This window comes from Semicossyphus pulcher, unplaced genomic scaffold (assembly GCF_022749685.1).
Source record: "Semicossyphus pulcher isolate SPU_LCO1_2020_fin unplaced genomic scaffold, fSemPul1.0.p SCAF_16, whole genome shotgun sequence".
In the NCBI taxonomy this organism is placed as follows: Eukaryota; Metazoa; Chordata; class Actinopteri; order Labriformes; family Labridae; genus Semicossyphus; species Semicossyphus pulcher.
Genome location: NW_027211670.1, coordinates 20267315 through 20285237, shown reverse-complemented (window position 1 = coordinate 20285237; position 17923 = coordinate 20267315). Strand labels below are relative to the sequence as shown.

The window sequence follows — 17923 nt, the reverse complement described above, 5'->3', positions numbered from 1 at the left end:
GTTGGTCACTGCTCCTAGCCAAGAAAGTACAATTTTAAACTTTGGCTTTGGACTGAGTAGGTAAAAAAAATAGATTATGTTAAAAAGTGAGCTCTAGGAGTGCTAGTTGGTAGGTTTGGTTGCCTCTGGACAGAGCTAGGCTAGCTGTTTAGCCTATACTTTGATTAGCTAACCAACAGATACGAGACTTGTAGTAATCTTATCTAACTCTCTGCAAGAAAGCAAATAAGATTATTTCCCAAAATGTTACACTTCTCATTTAACCTTTCTGTCTTTCTGGCCAGGGCGGGCTCAAGGCATAAGCAATGTAGGCGGTCGTCTAGGGCTCCAGGTTCTGGGGGATGCTGGCTTGAGCCTCAGATGTTTTTGGCTGACCTACACATGGGTCTGTATGTGAGTGACTGACTGAGTGACGGTACTTTCAGAGCCAAATAAAGTTAAAAAAAGCAACAACAACAACGGCCCGGGAAACACTTCAAAATAAAAGCATTGTGTACAAACGAGGGGAGTCAGAATTCCAGTTCGGACTTTTAGTTTGAAAAAGTAAACTGGAAGTGTTGACCTACTTTATTCTCCATGCCTGTGACTTTTACTACAGGAAGTGATGTTAATATTGCTGTCGGAGATCAACAGGACTCATCACAATTCAATTTCACCGTGTATTTTGGCCGAGAATCGCGCGCCGCCCATGGTAAAAAATAGTCAGGCGTCCTATTCTCTACATTTTCGGCACGTGTGTAACCCCAGCATTGTGAAGACTCACCTGTTTTCATGCTTTTCAGATGAAAATGAACATGTCCCGCAGCCGTTCTGACCTAGTCTTGTTAGATGTTAAATTCAAGCCTACTGCAAGATTGGCACGTCCACTCTCAACCTGTCTCTCTGCTACGCTCGCATTAACCGTCAGTCTGCCGCTCTCTCTCTCAAAATTGCATCAAAATAGTGCTAGAAAAAAACATTGCTGGGGGAGAATCTCCCAATACCCCCTACTTGAAAATATATATCTATATATTTTACCATATGCGCATTTGTGGGGGGTGCCAAATTCTAAACTCGACTGGTGCGCAACAATAGCCAGAGCCAGCCCTGTTTCTGGCTTTAAAACACCACCTTCACCCTGTCAGCACGTACGCACACACACACACATGCACACACACACCCACACATTCACAGGCACTCCCAGATTAGCCTAATTGGATTACACAATCCAGATTACTTGATTATTGGGACGGACTGAGATTGATCGAGACAGTTTAAGAGAGCATTTGGCTTCCAATTAACGGATGACAAAGAAGCAAAAAGGAACAAAGAAAGGAAGATCGGAAGGTAGAAGTTATGAGAAATATAAATAAACATGTCAAAGAAAAAAGTTTGCATTTTGTGTCAAATTTTATTCTTTTGTGTTTATGCTTTTAAAAAACCTGTTATGCAAATTCTTTGGTCCTTCACTTATTCACAATCAATTCCACTTTGCATGATTTAGTTGCACAAAAACATTCATGAATCCATATTTATGTTAAAATTAAATACCAAACTGTCAAATTGAACTCTGACATAGCAGTGTTTGACAACAGCTGACCTGCAAGTACCCGGTCCACCTTATAATTTGTCCATACTCAAAGAATAAATATATAAGTTAACCTGCACATCAGACCTTCTCTGTGCACAAACATACAGTGCAATGGCAAATCAAAGAGAAAACCTTACCTTGCAGTTCGCACCTTGGGTCCTGCTTGGCCTCTGCCCTGCCACAGAGCAGGTAGCGCTAAATGGCGTCTCTCCTTCCTCCGCTCATTCCCTCCTCTCTCACATCTTAAGAAAATCAGCCTTCTTGTCCCAGCTGCCCTCACACCCTCAAACAGTCGGCTTTTCTCTGTTGTCACTTGTCTTCAGCTTGATCTTCTCCGCTGTTTCTTTTCTCATTACCGGACCTAATGTGAACTTGGCATGAGTGTAAATATGGGGATTTCTCTTTCCCAATGTGTGTGTTGTGTGTTGTGTGCATGTGCGCGTGTGTGTGTAAGAGAAGGCCATTGCTCTGCCTTTAGCTCCAAGGATTAGCTGTCATCTCATTAGCTGCTGTCCAATCTCTGAACAGTCCCAGTGTGTGTGTGTGCATGTGTGGAAGTAAAACAGTGGGCGGATGAGTGGCTAATGAGCATCTTGATTCTGATTTAAGACCAGGTCAGTAGTCGGGGCAGTCGCTAGACGTTCATTTACAAGCACGTTGTTGTTTGTTGTGGGGAACAGGTGGGACTATTCAAAGCAGCGGATGAATATAAAACAGTTTGAGGCGTAATATATATATATAATGCATAACGTAACATGAAATAATGTTCAAAAAGACTGATAATTATAGTAACATAATAAAAATCCATTGGCATGACATAAATCATTTTCAGTGATATGGTTTGATATGGGTGATGCAGTGGTTAGCGCGAGAAGGTTCCTGGTTCGGATGAAGAGGTTCTCTGTGGTTCCTTCCGGGTACTCCGCCTTCCTCCCACAGTCCAAAGACATTCTTGTCAGGTCAACTGGTGACTCTAAAAATTGGCCCTAGGTGTGAACGTGAGCGTGACAGGTTGTCTGTCTCTGTGTGTCAGCCCTGTGATTGACTGGCGATCAATCCAGGGTGTACCCTACCTCTCGCCTAATGACCGCTTCGATTGGCTCCAGCCACCCTGGACAGGATAAGCGGTATAGATAATGGATGGATGGTTTGATATTGATATGAAATAATAGATTTAGCTGCTTTTTAGCATTTTTTTGATACTTTAAGAAGTCTAGATGTTTTGGCTGAGAGTAAGGAGAGAGCACTGACACCGCCCCCGTGTTATTCAGTTCAATATGAAGCTAAAGCAGCTAGCTAGCTAAGCTTAGCATAAAATAGGAAAAGGGGGAAACTGCTTGGCTCTTTGGGTTGCTTTAGTGTTGCTAGGTAACCAGCTGAGGGGTCAGTCACTGCTCAGGACCAAGAAATAAATAAATCCAACTTCAGCTTTGGACACAATAAGCAAAAGAATAATATATATTGTATATATACACACACACATATTCTTAAAAGTAAGCCTTGATTTCTGGTTGTGCACCACTTCTCCATGTGCTCGAGTCCAAGATAGATTGAACAATGCAAACTATGCCTCCTAACAATTTAAGGTTACCTCTCCTTCACCATAGCTTGTGAACTTATGTGTAAACTTGATGTAATGGCTCTTTAATACAATGCATGAAAGCCTACATCTGCAGAGAAGATCAAAATACGAAATCTAAAACGAAACAGCGTGGTGTAAAAATGGTGAGCTGTAATGTGTAATTTGTGAATGGGCCTAAAACAGAATCGTTGGTATGGCCCTTTAAACGGGCAGCCGGCAACCAACAAGCCAGATAACAGAGTGAATGTGAGAATCAGACAGCTGGGTCGAACCTCTCTGTATTAACTTCACACACCAAACTAACTGCTAACAGGTCAACTACAAGAGACTCTCCTGTTTATAACTAACACTTAGAAGAAGATTCAGTCTGTTTAGAGGAACGGAAAGAAAAGGAGTTGACTGAAAAATGACAGGTAAGCAGTAAATTGAATTTGATTTCATTCTGACCATATATATGTGTGTTGTTGATATGTTTGTTTGTTCAGACCAGGTGTCACTGGCTGTTGGCGTGTCAGTGGGTCTCCTGTTGCTGCTGCTGCTCCTCGTCCTGATGGTTTACTGTCTGTGGAGGAGGAAGAAGAAGGGTCAGAGTCAATACGAGGAGCTGCGCTCTACAGCGCCTGCAGTACCAGCATGCTCCCCTCCGGTGATCCTGGTGTCCCAGGGCTTCTGCAACACGTTAGTACAATGCATGACAAATCTTCTACTTCAACCAAATAACAATTTACTTATTATATTTATTCTTTAAAGTATTTTTGCCTTCAATTTTAGAACATTCAATTTCAAATAATGTCCCTTAATTGACTCGAATAATACGATTAGATAGTACTTTATTGATCCCCAAATTCGGGACATTAATGAGCCTTAATGTCTATAAGGATAAAAAAAACACATCACTATATTAATATTTTACTCATTAGTACAATATGTTTAGATAAATAGTACCAATATTATGACCAATCAACGCAATCCCTGCGCTCCATGAAGTCAGATTATTGAAGAAATCTGCTGCTGTTTCTTTAAGGCACATAAAAACTAAACAAAATAGCAGCTGTTTACACACAATCAGGACTACAACAATGTTGAAACAATGGGGAAAAAATTGGTTGAAATCATTAAGTTGACATGTAAAAAGTTACCGAAAGCACATTTAATACATTTTCTTTGCATGTGTGAAAGGCCCAGTGAGATCCCTTTCACCTTGCCTCCTCGCTTCATGACACAAAACCAAGCTGACCTGAAAGAGGAGGAGGAAAAAGAAGAAGAAGAAGAAGAGGGGTTTAAGTTGGAGGTCCGGAGGAACATACTAGACCATCGTGGATCACTCTCAGTAAGCAGTAGGTGATTACTGCATTCATTTTAAACCTAAATTTAAAGATTCATTGTTGTTAAAGATGTTTCAGCTTCTGCAAAAGTGACACAGTATCAGCCATACTAGCTTAGGCACACTGCTGCTAAATGCAACCACTTTTTTGTCCTAAAATATACTCCGTCTCCATCAGGATGGTACCCTGTGGGGTCGGTGCTGGCCGGTCTCTACTCTGTTCCTCCTCTCAACGAGGTGGTGGCCCCTCCACCCGGCATGGCCACCCGCCTCTGCTTCTCCGTGGAGTACCGACACGGCAGCGAGCAGCTCATGGTCTCCTTGCTCCGCCTCGGAAACCTCCCTCCTCGTTTTCACGGCAATGTCACTCTGGTTGAGCTCCGGCTTCTGCCTGACGACCGGCGGCCCCGCCAGGCCAAGGCCCGGGGCACGGGGCCCGACCCGGAGTTCAATGACTGCTTCGTTTTCCAGGCGAGGACGTGAATGTTTACACAAGTTTGAATCTGCTGAGTACAAGCAGAAAGTGGCATTAAAACAAAATTTTTTACCTAAAACAGTAAATGCACTTAGTTACATTGCATCCCTGTTGTTTCATATCTGCTCTCACACACAGGTGTCAGGAGTGTGTGTTCCTCAGGGCACTCTGAGCGTGTGTGTGCTGAGTGTGGAGCAGGATGGCAAACGGCACGCGGTGGGCAGGGTGCTGTTTCCTCTGGAGGGGGAGCTCGGTCAGGCCGGCAGGGTGCTGTGGAGGGACCTGGAGACAGAGGATGACACACAGGTATGTAAGTAGGTAAAGCTTCATGCACAAAGTCTGTCATGAAAACGTAAAATCATTCTGTAATCCCGAATCTTTCAGCGTTCAGAGCTGGGTGACGTGCAGATATCTCTCAGCTACAGTCCGTCTCTGCAGCGCCTCTCTGTGGTCGTCCTGAGAGCTCGAGGCCTGCAGCTGATCACAGACGCAGGTATAGTGAGGTAGAATATCTCAGCTAAGTCAGTGGAATAAACTTGCAAGCATTGATAATAAAGCATCTGGTTTCCAGGTGTGTGTGTCCAGGTGAGCTTACAGATACACACTCAGGTGGTGAAAATCAAGCGCAGCTGCGTGGCGAAAGGTGTCAACCCCAATTTCAACCACAGGATGACCTTTAAGCTCCGCTCGCAGCACCTGGACGAGGCCTGTCTCAGATTTGAGCTGCAGCGACCAAACGACATCCGCTCAGGTGAAATGGTGAACGTAGTAAGATACGCTGTACTGTGCTGTACATATTCCTGTGCAAAAGCAGCAGTCCCACTTATTTTGTTGTCATTATTTGCTCTGAAGTTTCTCTTGCCTTAGATTATTATGAATAATCAGACAACGTGATTCATTTGTCTCCCAGATCCTCCGGCCCTGCTGGGCGTGCTTGTGTTAGGCCCCTTCATGTATGCCAGGGGCCAGCAGCTGCAGCACTGGATGGACATGGTCAACACACCACAGGAGACGATCAAGCTGTGGCACAGACTGGGCAGGGCCTCTTAACGTCACAACTCATTTGAGGATAGGAAGAACATTTAAAATCACTTTTTTAATCATAACAATTTTGCAATCATTAATTATGTGCTTTTTTACATGAAATTAAGAAAAATTAATGTTTCATACCTTTGTAACATTTCATATTGTCATAGAAATCTGAGTTAAAGATTTTAGATTGTAAGTGCTTGGCTTTATTTAACTTTGCAGGGTTACAACTTTTTTGATCTGGAGGAGCCAGACACTTAAAGTTAAGTTATACAATCCCTTTAAAAAATAATTATTGTGTTGGAAAAGTTGTAAGACAAGAATACTGTAGGTTAGGTTTTAAAGATACTGTACCTTAAATATCAGTCGTTATAAAGAGCTCATTATAATGTATTTGTTGAAAATGTTTTTATTGTGTTATGTGTATGTGTCTATATCTACATCCTAACCCGTTTTAATAAAGATTTTTCAAAGAACTGAAAATAAAGTCAGAAAAATTAACCCCGACTTCACCAGCTCTCCAGTACTTCCTGCTTTTGTCCAGCAGGTGGCGACTTTCGCCTTTACGTCAGTTTGCGCAGCTGCAGTTTGAACCGCCGAGTGTGAAGGAGGAAGTGATTGAGGACTTGACAACATAGGCATGAATGTGTGGCGGAGTTAAAGCTTGTATCTGTCGTATTGGTGGTTTATATGTTTTAACCATGAAGATAAACGAGAACACTTTACTGGAGGGAAACAGAGTCGTGTTGGTTCCTTATACCGCAGAGCACGTGCCCAGGTAACATCAACAGCTGAAAGTACAGTATGTATGTACTAACAGCTGCATTTAGACATGAGAGCATCACTGCCCAGCCTCTCTGTCTGTGATTTTTACTCATTCGCGTTTTTAAACATGTCTTTCATTTGTTCTTCTGCTGAAATCTTGTAAGTTTGTATTTTAAAGTGTCATTATTTTACATTTCTGGCTACGTTAATTTTATTAAGTATTAAACGTGCCTTTTCTATTCATAAAATTGATATTGTCAAAGGTTTTATGAATATCCAGATATTTTGGACTGGTTGTGTAAATTTACTCATTACTCTACATAAGGTCATTTTTTTATATAGCCCTACTACTACTACTATTATTATTATTATTATTATTGTTATTATTATTTACCTGCCTTTTATCCTCCTGTTCCAGGTATCATGAGTGGATGAAGTCTCCTGAGCTGCAGCAGCTGACCGCTTCAGAGCCGCTGACCCTGGAGCAGGAGTACGACATGGCGAGGAGCTGGAGGGAAGATAATGACAGTAAGAGTCCTGCAGAAATGTGCACACAAAAATAACAAATTCAGCCCCGTAAAGAGCTGCTTTATAACTACAGAACAGCCAACATGTGTCAGGAGAAATTCTTTCTCAACTTTCCAGGTCTCAGACAAATCAATGAATATTATATTCAAATGATATATCCAACCATTGTGAGGTAGTGCATGTAAAATACTTAATTTACAGAATAGTTGTTGTATTATTTTTTTTTAATTCAATTTTTCCAGAGTGCACGTTTATCATCTTGGATAAGCAGCGGTGGGCGGACAGCAGTGTAGAAGAGGAGCAGTGCATGGTGGGAGATGTCAACATCTTCCTGACTGACCCCACAGACCCGACCTTGGCTGAGTTGGAGATCATGATAGCAGGTAAAGACAAACATGTTTGTTCTTTATATAAACAACAGCTTGTTAAAGACCAACAGTCTACATGAGCTTTTGTTTTTACATTTTCATTTTAAGTCCAATTTTTTCACAAAACAGTTCAATTTCAACCCTACAAGAAATAAATGATCTGTGAGATGCAGATGTGATTTTAAGTGAATGTTAACTCATTGTATTGTTTTGTAAAAGTGCATGTATTGTACAGTATCATTAACATCATCATGTATCATGTTTTGTTTTCTCATTTCCTGACACTGATGAAGTTTCTTGTTTTCACAGAGCCCAGTTACAGAGGCAGAGGCATCGGGAAAGAGGTGACCCGCATGATGATGTCCTACGGTGAGCAGATCGTACAATCTGTCAGAAGATTTTCTTATGGCTTGTTAACAGAGCAACATTTTTGAAGATACTTACAGCAGGGGCGTAGATGGTTAGATTATAATAAATAATGAAGTTTATATGCATTGCACTTTTTAAACCAGACTTACAAAGTGTTTTACAAAACATACTAAAACCAACAATGAAATATACAGTAATGTGTGCACTGAACAGGAAAAAACGCACAGACTGCACCGACTGTCATCAGGATAGTCTAAGTTTTTAAAGGGGCCGTATCTCTCAAATGGATATTCTCATATTTTCATGGGTTTCACATTTTTGGGTGTTTGTTGTTCACAGTGAAAAAGTGAAAACTGCATTATTCTGTGTTTTTCCAGAATTACATTTTTAAAAAGGTCGCCTCTGAAATGGGCCGTTCAGAACAGCTGCTGGTTTCTACGTAGAACCTTGCTTTTGCTGAAATCGACCAATCATCATTCACCTCTGGCTGCCTTCTTGCACTGGCTTGTAGCCAAGTCGTTGTCAGTCGTTAATACCTCCTGGCTATTCGGGCTCGTACATATAAGGCCGAATAACCGATCCTAGAGCAGCCATGTTTTCTACTATTTTGGAGTGACAGTGCAGTGCGGCCGCTACATAGTCGCTTCAAATACTGTCAGCCAATCGTGGCTAAGGTCTAACCTTTGAATGGTGAAACGGCTTGTTTGTTTCAGGAGGAAGGAAAAGCTCAGAAAAATATTTAAAGTATGTAAACAATTTTTAAAATGAAACCAACGTGATTCAAAAACAGATTAGAATAATAGAAAATTGATTGCATGCTAAAATATGTCACATTTAACAAACAAAAACTCGATTTTTTAAAGAAAAAATCTACACGTAATAACTTAATAATAATTAGAGGTGGGAAATAAAAAGGGCTTTAATAAGTGCTGAGTCATGAACGGCAGAGAGCTGCTGCTGCAGAGCACGTTCAATCATGTGTCTCTTCAGAGGTCACTGTGGTAACAGATTTAATGTAGCAGTAGTGGTTGTGAACGCTGTGTCGTCTTTCACCAGGAGTCACCAAACTTGGCGTGAAAAAGTATCAAGTGAAAATTGGGCTGGACAACCAGGTCAGCATCGCCATGTTCAAGAAACTCGGCTTCCAGGAGGTAATCAGATCATGTGACCTTTTTCAATGTGAGAGATGCCAAATTATGAAAGTGAATCAAACCAGGTTCCTCGTGTCTCTCACAGGAGTCGGTGTGTAAGGTGTTCAAAGAGGTGACCCTGGAGATGGCGGTGGACGAGTCAGTCCGCACGAAGCTGCTGGACGACACATCGGACATGAAGGAGAGAGACTACAGACAGACGAGCAGCAACAGACAGGAGCTGCTTTCACAGTGAACACTTGTTATTCACATTCACACAGAGACTTCCAGCTATGAAGGAGATGATTCTGCACACAGACGAGGGAAAACTGAAGCTGAAAACTGGTGTGTGCTTTTATACACACGTACCTCACAGTCCCTTATTCACGTTTATATACTCCTTTAATACCAGAATACGTAGGTAGAAGTACATTTAGTCCATTTCTGAACTCATGAACAGCCAAGTTTTTTAATTTTGGGGATGTTTTATTTTCCAGCCGCTACATTTCAGAGGGGAGAAATGTAAAACAGCTGTTGTTACGTGTTACACAAGTTTTGTACGGGCCAAAAGTCTGTGAGGACCTGAACATTTCACCGTTATGAGGTTGTAAAACATGTAATAAACCTTTGTTCTTGTTTCCTGTTAGAACAGATTTCACTCTTCTTGGAAGTCTTTTTACTTTTCTCTCTCTGCCGTCAAGAGCATCAGTGAAGATGGGCATTAATATTGCTTTGTGGACAGTGTTTAGAACAGTTAGTGTTCATCTCCGGACTCGATGCTTCCCTCTGAAGCCTCTGATGCTGAGGGTAAGAATAGAAATATCCGGTGGTTTATGATATATATTGTGGTTTCTACTGGATGTGGTCGATTCTCTTTAGGTTGGCAGCCATTTGAATCCTCACATAACACTGACAACTTAAACAACACTTGGAAAACAAGTGTCCTTATTATTCTGTCTGTATTCACCATTTACGAGCAGATATACATTTAACAATGTACAAAAAAGAACAATCGCAAGTTTGTGCTTTAAATTTGATTAAATAACACTTGGAAAATTCTGACCAAAGTCCAGAAGAGACCAGGGTCATGGATAAAGTCAAAAAGGATCAAAAGCTTCAACTGTCTCATCGATGGTGCTTAAAAAGGGTTAAACAAGTTTGTCTTTATAATGTAAGTGCAGAAAATGAAACCATTTCCATGTTGTGTTTCTTAATCTATAAAATATGAGGCCTAATCGGAGTGAAACTCATCTCTTGTACATTACATCAAACATATCGGTCTCATGTTCCTCCTAATAACCACTTTAGTCTGCTGCATTTCTCATAATCTCTTGTTTACCACAGGAAGGCCGGTGGTTTAGACCAGATGCAAACTGCAGGAGATTTATTGACCATCTTTCATATCGCACCGCGTGACCCTGAATGAGAAACGGAACTTCAATTCAATTCAACTTATTGATCTAATTGTTGTGTTGTTTTAAACCTCAGCATGTATTTTTGTGCTATTTTCTTGTGATTTTGATGTTTTTGTCTGACCGCCAGGATCAGCCCTACACACGGGTCTGTATGTGACTGAGTGACTGACTGAGTGACGGTACTTTCACAGCCGTAGAGAGAGAGTGCCGCATATTTGACCTCCACTGACGCGACACTTTGTCTATACGGCTCTGGATACTTTGTTCTGGTAGTAGGCTGGGCTGCTCCTCCACTGCCCCTCCGCTGTCCTCACCTACGTCCGCAGCGCGCACCTGCTTTCAAATACGTTGTCATCAGCCTCATCAGGACAGTCCTTGTATCACATTGCCCACAAAAGCGCACATTGACCTACATACATATACATATCAGCTACATACCAGGTTTTGAGCTAGTCTTGTTTTCAAGATAATCTCGTCACAGTTGTATAAACCCAAATGGGAGAATAAGATGAGTTGTTTATTGTAAAATGTATCACTACTTTCTTCTAAGACGAGTTAAAAAACAATTAAAGTAGGGGGTGCTGTTTCAGCTCAGTTGGTAGCGCACCATGCACAGGGGCCACAGTCCTCATTGCACTGATCGCAAACTGCTTCCAGTCCAGACTTCCTTTTCCGCGTGCTGCATTGTTTACAGAAAAAGAAAGCGTTTTTCTTCTGATTTACTTGTTATTAACGGGTCTTGACTTTGCTGAAATTTCAACATCATGATGCAGATTAGTAAAAAGTAAAAATGAAGCTTTGTCAGGTCTGTCCTCGAGAGGAGAAGAAAACTACTTTTAAAATGTTTGTAGAACGGCACCTTTCGAGGAAGTCGGGAAATCTTAACAGCTTTCGTGACACAGCGTCATGGGAATTTATCTCAAGTTGAATTTTAGCTCTAGAACGGATTGTTAGCTGAACTTACCGCAGATGTCTGTTTATAGAGATGAATAAGAAGCTGAATCGTTGTCAGATGACGCTGATGGGATCTGAGATGTCATTACGGCGTATTACCATCCGCCTGCTTTTGCTCTCCACATGGACTGTTTTTCCTGCATTGCCCGCAGCCTGCTGATACGTGATTGGTCAATATTACTCGGACTACGAGCGTAGTAGACAAAAACCAGAACACTTGCCGTCCCTAAAATCCACACCCCTGCCTTGAGATTGCGCTTCCGTTAGAGCCAGCATGCAGGACCGGCTCAATGAGGTTTCATTCAGTGAGTGTTAAACGTTACGTACACAACTTTTGGGATGTTTTCTATCTTTTTAAAAAAAAAATGTGTTTTTTTGAGCGAACTTCACCTTTTATTTAAAGGACAGCTGCTGAAGAGAGTCAAGAAATACGGGAGAAGAGAGTGGGGGACATGGAAGTCGAACCTGCGGCTGCCCCCTCCGCACACCCATGGGGACAAACCAGCGCTGGGTGTTTTCTTTCTAATTACTTCACCACCTTCAACACATTGCACATTTCTGGACTTGCAAAACTGTCTCTTAAATTGGCATACATCATTCATAGCATAATTTCCATGAGTACAATCTTTCAGCTGACAGAACAGATCAGACCCAAAGTGCAAATACATCTTGCAGTGTATAGCCATTTATTGTGTTTGAGCATGGACAAACTGTACAAGAGCCACAGCAGCAAAGAGCAGCAGAAGGGATAACACATGCAATATGATCAGTATGTATATTTATTAGTTTATTACAGTTTGTGCACTGGTAAGGTGCACATTAGAGCCTGACTGAGGCTTTCAGTTTCAGTGATTTGTTGACAGTCAGTTCATGGATTCGTTACAGGACAGAAAAATAATCAGCACCTATATTTGTAAATCAGGACTGAGAGGTTCAATTAATTTCTTTGGCCATTCTGTGATGAAACATATTAGTCTTAATATATTGCACTATTATTTATATTTGTGATGAGATCAAAGATTCACACGCTCCTGCTGGGCTCTGGTTTGCATGCCTGATGCTGCGTGTTAGCCGTGAGATTTAGTTAGACTGATGTAAGAGTGTAAAGAAAGAGGAGTTCACAGACGAGTGAGCTCTACATTCACGCAGCCTTCACTGCACATGCTCAGACTGCCACTTCTAACACTGGCTGATGCACGACTCTGACCGCCAGTGAACATGTGACTCGACGCTCCAGTGCAGCACGGACAGGGCCACCTGACGTTTCACTTTACATCGAAAATACGACCCAAGCTCCCATGTGATGCACGAAACACGCACCAGCTGAGCGCGGAGGTCAAAGTGCAAAGCATGGTCGACAGGGAGATATTTAAGAAGAGTTTTTTTCTTTAAAAAACAGGCTGTAGTACAAAGAGGGTACAAGAGCGACAACAATTCCATAGGAATTTAAGCTGATTTTAACACTGTCAATACCCCTTCATCTATCCGTACAGACTCTTCATCTCCCTGCACCGCAAACAAGGTGAGGGGAAGCAGGAATGCCCGTCTTAATGAGATTAATGATTTCAGCATATTAAAAAAAATCCCAGTGTTCACAGGTTAGAGAGGAAAGCCCGCAGCTCTGGCAGCTGATGGAGGCAGATGAAAGTTTTAATTCTTAGTCGCTTGTGTTGATTCAAGAAACTCCTTCGCTGCAGAGGACAGGTTAGACACCAGCTGTCTGACCACAACCTCCTGCTCTTTGGCCCAGGACAGGCCGTCGTCCACTGCGACGTTGATCGGCACGCACATGGCTTCCTTGCGCAGGTCCGTCAGCCGGCACGCGGCGGCGACTCCGGCCAGGCCCAGAAACAGCAGGAGGAGGAGCTTGAATATCAGGCCGATGAGAGAGCGTCGAGGTTTAGGCGCTGATTCTACAACCTTTTTAGCTGCTGCATGATGAGAGAGTGGATGACATTAGAATGACTTAAAACACAGACAACACACTCTTAAAGGAGCAGTTCGCCCCTGGAAAAAATACTGTCAGTCACAACTGGTGTTCTCTGTAATTGATAGAAGCGAAAATATTTGAAATTGACACCACAGCTGTGGAGAAAGTTGTACAAACAGCTTGTGGTTTCACCCATTCTACATTCCTACAACCCCCAGCATGCATTGCGCCCCTCCCTCTGAAAGGAACAGCCCAGCGAGAGACGCTGGAGTGAAATACTGCTGCAGGTAACGGCTCAGAGCGGTACAGAATCTGAAATACGACGAGAATATACCGGTGGATCGTCTAAAAAATCTTCAGGTCTGCAGTCTACAATTCAAACCCGACGATTTTGAACGAGACATGACATCAGAGGCGGGCGTCCTAGATTGAGGAAGTGTAGATCAGCGAGCTCCCTGGCCTCCGCCAGATGACGCGTTTTACGTAGTCTGGTGGAGGTTTTCCAGGGCCCATTGGAGAAGTGGATAGCGTCCTCCAAAGGCACAGAGCCAAATTGCATTTTTTTCTACCATAATGGCATTAGCTCCCTATAATAGCATGATAGGACTGAGGTTGAAAATCTGTGAACTGGCCCTTTAAAGAACTAAACCTTTGTCATCTTTGTTAAAAAAACATAGTACACAAGCATGGTCCTACCTGCTGCCTGTCCGTTCTTCTTCTTCTTCTCCTCATTCTTCTTCTTCTGTTGTTCCCGCGCAGCCACGGCCGCCATCTGAGCGTTGTACTCTTTCCTCCTCTTCTCCTTCTCCTCCGCCTTCTCCCGTTTACGAGCCTCCTTCTCTCTGGCCTCCCGCTCCCTCTGCTTCACCTCCTTCTTCCGCTCCAGCTCTGATTGAGATGTGAGGAAAAAGCATGCCAGTTTTACAGTAAAAATCTTCTCTTTCTTGGTATGTGAGAGGATTGATAGCACTCTATAGATGCAGATGATAAACTCCAAAAACAGACCTGTCCTGAAATGATTTTAAAGCTTGGATAAAAAACTAGATTCAAACCTTTTTCCCTCAAAAGGCGTTTCTCTCGTGCACGATCGACCTCTTCCTGGATACCTCTCATGTGCTGCAGAACCTGGAAGAAAATTACCTTGAGTTTAAAATACTGAAGACTGCATAACTATTCTCTTCTCAATCATTCCTTTCTCTAAAACGTTCTTTCCATCACCTTGGTGGCACACTGTTTGCATTGCTTCTCATCCAGACAGTCTCCCGCTGCCTTGGCCAGGACGGGGTCCAGCGGGTTATCTTTTAGATCCAACCACTTCAGACTCTGAGAAGAGACACGCACACAGTACAAGAGTAAAACAAATACTGTCGGACTTAAAAACAAAGCCTGAGAAGCCACATCATTTCAGAAAGCTGATGATGGTTAACTACATTAGAGCCTGCAGTGATATCACTGCAAGAGCAGAATCAAGAGTTCAACACATGGGGAAATAGGGAGATAGTTTCATGACAGGATCAATACCACTGTCGCGCATGTATGCTAAATAATAAGCTACAACCAGCAGCAGGTTAGCTTACTTCATTAGCTTACTTTAGCACAAAGGTAAAAAACTTCTGCTTTTTTTCCCCCTTTCTCGAACAGACTCGCCACATGAGTGAACAGGTTTCCAATCAAAGAAACTCTTAATCAGAGCAGGACAACTGATAATGAACAGTGTGACCACAGTTTCTGCCCTTTGAACTTAAGCTGAATTCTATTAGAGATCTGTTATATACTGAATCAAACGCTGCGTTAAAAAGAAATATCTGTTACAATTTCAGTTCAATTTCTAACTGAAGCACTAGTCTGCACGTCTTGATATTAAACACATTTATGTGACCAGTAAATGTAACATGAGCAAACAGTGCTTGTGTCTGGCACCCACCCTGAGCTGAGAGAAGCTGACAGGCAGTCCAGTCAGCTTGTTGTTGTAGAGGTCCAGGTGTTGAAGGCCGCTCAGGTTCCCCAGATCATCTGGCAGACATGCCAGCTGGTTTTTACTCAGATCCACCTTCACCAGGTGGGTCAGGTTGCAGAACTCGGGCTACATTAAACAATCAACAAGGAGAACTGAGTATATGTTTGTAATATTACAAAGTCAGCAGTCTAAATGAAATTAGAAAAGTAGAGTGTAAATACACAAAATCAGTATCCACCTGTGATCCAAAAATGTTGTTTTGCTGAAAACTCTTTTCTTTAATTGAAATACTAAGTACATTTAATGCAGTGGTTCTCAAACTAGGGTCCGAAAAATTCCAAGGTTAATATGGGGGTTTAGGAAATAAACACTTAAAACTCCTCATGCCTAATTCATTTAAAGACAAAACGGTTAAGCGCCAATGATTTAAGGATTATAAGATTGCGTTTAGTGTAGTATAATTGTTTTTGTACTTACAGGAAGGGAGGTAATGTTGTTGCACGATAAGTCCAAAACAGTTGCTTTGGTGAAAAAAGCCTGTTGGGATAAATAATAGCACTTTAACCAACAAACATGCCTACAATGCATTACAGCTATATGGAAATAGTCAAAATCAATACAATGCCATAAATGTTTGATTTAAAACATGTTCATACACACACTGAGACGATGAGTGACTCACCAGCTCTCTGACTGGAACCTCAGTGAGGTTACACAGGCTCAAGTCCATTTCATTACCACTGATTTTATCCTTCAGGTTCAAAACTTTGCTGTTTTTACTCATTGTGGAGTCTGCGTGAAAACACACTGTAGAGTTAGTATAAAAAATGAACATTGAAACAAGGTAATTCTGAACAGTTTCACAGCAGATACTTCTGACTAGCAGAGACCAGGAAACCACATCTAACATAACGTTTTACATGGTCCACTCACCTTTTATGTATGCTGTGACACGAATGTGTTCAAGTGTGACGAAGAAAGGAAAGGAAATAAATGATCCGACTTCTAAATATGAAGAAAGTTAGTAGAAAAGCTCTGACACGTAAGTCACTCTGTTATTTTGGCAGCACTGACTGCCTCAATGAAAATCCACGTCACAGATTGAGCAGCAGCGCGGTGACGTTTAAGAAAACAGCGCCACCCGCAGCGCCGGAGGACATAGCACACTGAAACATTGACACATGCAGTGGTGGTAAGGGAGAGTCAGATCCTTACTCCAGAAGCAAAGGCGGCGGGAGGGGGTTAAAAAACAGTAATGTTGTCGTGAAAATATTTATAAACCATCAACGTTAATATTTAAATATGAAGAAAACGACCTGGCTTATATTTATATAGTTCAACAAAGATAAAAAAATAAAAAAATAATAATTTACGTAATGAGGCAATGGTGAACGTTGAACTTTACTGCTTGTGCGATTTGATTGATGTGTTCGTATCATTGAATAAACACACTTTACTCTAACGGTTTCTAGTCTACGAGTAACCACAAGTGACGGTGAAATTCAATATATTTGTGCTAATTAGCTTATTATTTACATGGACCGCATTACTTTTGTTATGATAAAAGACGAGGGAAAGTGGAAGATGTAGATGGCGACGATCATATGACTGCTAATTCTAGCAATGAAGATGCTAATTGCTAATGCGGTGATGACATCGTGATGCCAAACATGGAGGATAGAGATGATGAGGAGGACGGTGAAGAAGAGGGCTCTCTGACAGAGCTGCATCAATTAATGCTGTAAGTGAGCGTCGTGAGCTGAAAATAACCTATTTTTGTCCTGTGCTGCAGTGTGTACCTCGGGCTAACGTTAGCTGCAGTTGGCAGGCGGCTGCTAGCTAGCTGTACTAAATTGCTGTTTCCATAGTTACAATGAACCTTCACATATCGTAATTCAGACTGCGTCAGCGCTACAGGCTCCTTGCTCAGAGCTTAAGTATTTTGTAAATCCACATATTTTATACTTATACATACATATTTTATACTTTTAGATTGCATTTCTTTTGTTCAGCAGTAATGTAAGTATTTGTGTTGTACATTTAGTAACATGAAACTGAATTGCATACCCCGGGTAACTTAATTCTATATTTCTGTTCTAATGCTAATCAAAAAGCACCAAGTTGTTGATTGGTGTTTTAAAGACACTTTACTTTGCAGATAGAGTTAACACAATGGTGATCTAACATAGGTGTTGAGCATAGACTGTAAGAAGTTGCATCTTTTTTTCTTTGTTACAGAAGTTTCTTGAACCTGCATTCTTTCTAACGGCCAGCAGGGGGACTCCATTCCAAGTCTGAAATTTGTAAGTCGATCGATAAAGAGACCCAACTTCTCACTTTATTTTTACCTGACTTAACCTTTGTTCTAACTTCTCTCTTAATCTTTTAGGTTTGTACAATTGTTTTCAACGCCATGAAGGTTTTTTGGGCAAACCAGTCTGAAAGTGAGTACTTAATCACCCCCATTTGAATAGTTTATAACTTTAAGCAACAAAAGACAGAGGTTTCACGATCCGTTTCAGTTTCT

The 17923-nt window shown here is 41.8% G+C and overlaps 3 protein-coding genes across 4 annotated transcripts; 2 read left to right on the top strand and 1 right to left on the bottom strand.

Annotated features, from left to right (window-relative positions):
• Positions 1 to 3639: 3639 nt before the first annotated feature.
• syt15 (synaptotagmin XV) lies at positions 3640 to 6001 on the top strand. The gene is made up of 7 exons (XM_069665132.1): positions 3640 to 3830; positions 4332 to 4489; positions 4655 to 4947; positions 5090 to 5257; positions 5336 to 5444; positions 5523 to 5702; positions 5862 to 6001. Exons 1-7 carry the CDS (start codon positions 3703 to 3705, stop codon positions 5999 to 6001), a joined length of 1176 nt encoding a protein of 391 aa, XP_069521233.1. The 5' UTR covers positions 3640 to 3702.
• Positions 6002 to 6605: 604 nt separating this feature from the next.
• Positions 6606 to 10313, top strand: nat9 (N-acetyltransferase 9). The gene is made up of 6 exons (XM_069664800.1): positions 6606 to 6758; positions 7164 to 7273; positions 7516 to 7656; positions 7951 to 8010; positions 9067 to 9161; positions 9247 to 10313. The coding sequence occupies exons 1-6, from the start codon at positions 6625 to 6627 to the stop codon at positions 9394 to 9396; spliced, it is 690 nt and encodes a 229-aa protein (XP_069520901.1). The 5' UTR covers positions 6606 to 6624; the 3' UTR covers positions 9397 to 10313.
• Positions 10314 to 12053: 1740 nt separating this feature from the next.
• On the bottom strand, positions 12054 to 16455 carry lrrc59 (leucine rich repeat containing 59). Of its 2 annotated transcripts, none has more exons than XM_069664807.1 (8): positions 16330 to 16455; positions 16079 to 16188; positions 15874 to 15933; positions 15364 to 15522; positions 14658 to 14762; positions 14492 to 14564; positions 14136 to 14327; positions 12054 to 13440 (listed from the first exon to the last, which is right to left on the bottom strand). In XM_069664807.1, exons 2-8 carry the CDS (start codon positions 16178 to 16180, stop codon positions 13160 to 13162), a joined length of 972 nt encoding a protein of 323 aa, XP_069520908.1. In that variant the 5' UTR covers positions 16181 to 16188; positions 16330 to 16455; the 3' UTR covers positions 12054 to 13159. The 2 variants fall into 2 exon arrangements, with proteins under 2 accessions (XP_069520908.1, XP_069520909.1); XM_069664808.1 differs by having other exon boundaries at positions 12054 to 13437.
• Between the last annotated feature and the right edge of the window lie 1468 nt (positions 16456 to 17923).

Excerpts from the sequence above, each read along its gene's own strand:
- nat9 (XM_069664800.1), top strand. The coding sequence starts at position 6,625 with ATGTGTGGCGGAGTTAAAGCTTGTATCTGTCGTATTGGTGGTTTATAT. Across the intron at positions 7,274-7,515 it reads CTGGAGGGAAGATAATGACA|AGTGCACGTTTATCATCTTG; the intron begins GTAAGAGTCCTG and ends CAATTTTTCCAG. Across the intron at positions 8,011-9,066 it reads CCGCATGATGATGTCCTACG|GAGTCACCAAACTTGGCGTG; the intron begins GTGAGCAGATCG and ends GTCTTTCACCAG.
- lrrc59 (XM_069664807.1), bottom strand. The coding sequence starts at position 16,180 with ATGAGTAAAAACAGCAAAGTTTTGAACCTGAAGGATAAAATCAGTGGT. Across the intron at positions 15,523-15,873 it reads ACAACATTACCTCCCTTCCT|CCCGAGTTCTGCAACCTGAC; the intron begins GTAAGTACAAAA and ends TGTTTAATGTAG. Across the intron at positions 14,328-14,491 it reads ACGCCTTTTGAGGGAAAAAG|AGCTGGAGCGGAAGAAGGAG; the intron begins GTTTGAATCTAG and ends CATCTCAATCAG.
- syt15 (XM_069665132.1), top strand. The coding sequence starts at position 3,703 with ATGGTTTACTGTCTGTGGAGGAGGAAGAAGAAGGGTCAGAGTCAATAC. Across the intron at positions 3,831-4,331 it reads TCCCAGGGCTTCTGCAACAC|GCCCAGTGAGATCCCTTTCA; the intron begins GTTAGTACAATG and ends CATGTGTGAAAG. Across the intron at positions 4,490-4,654 it reads TGGATCACTCTCAGTAAGCA|GATGGTACCCTGTGGGGTCG; the intron begins GTAGGTGATTAC and ends CGTCTCCATCAG.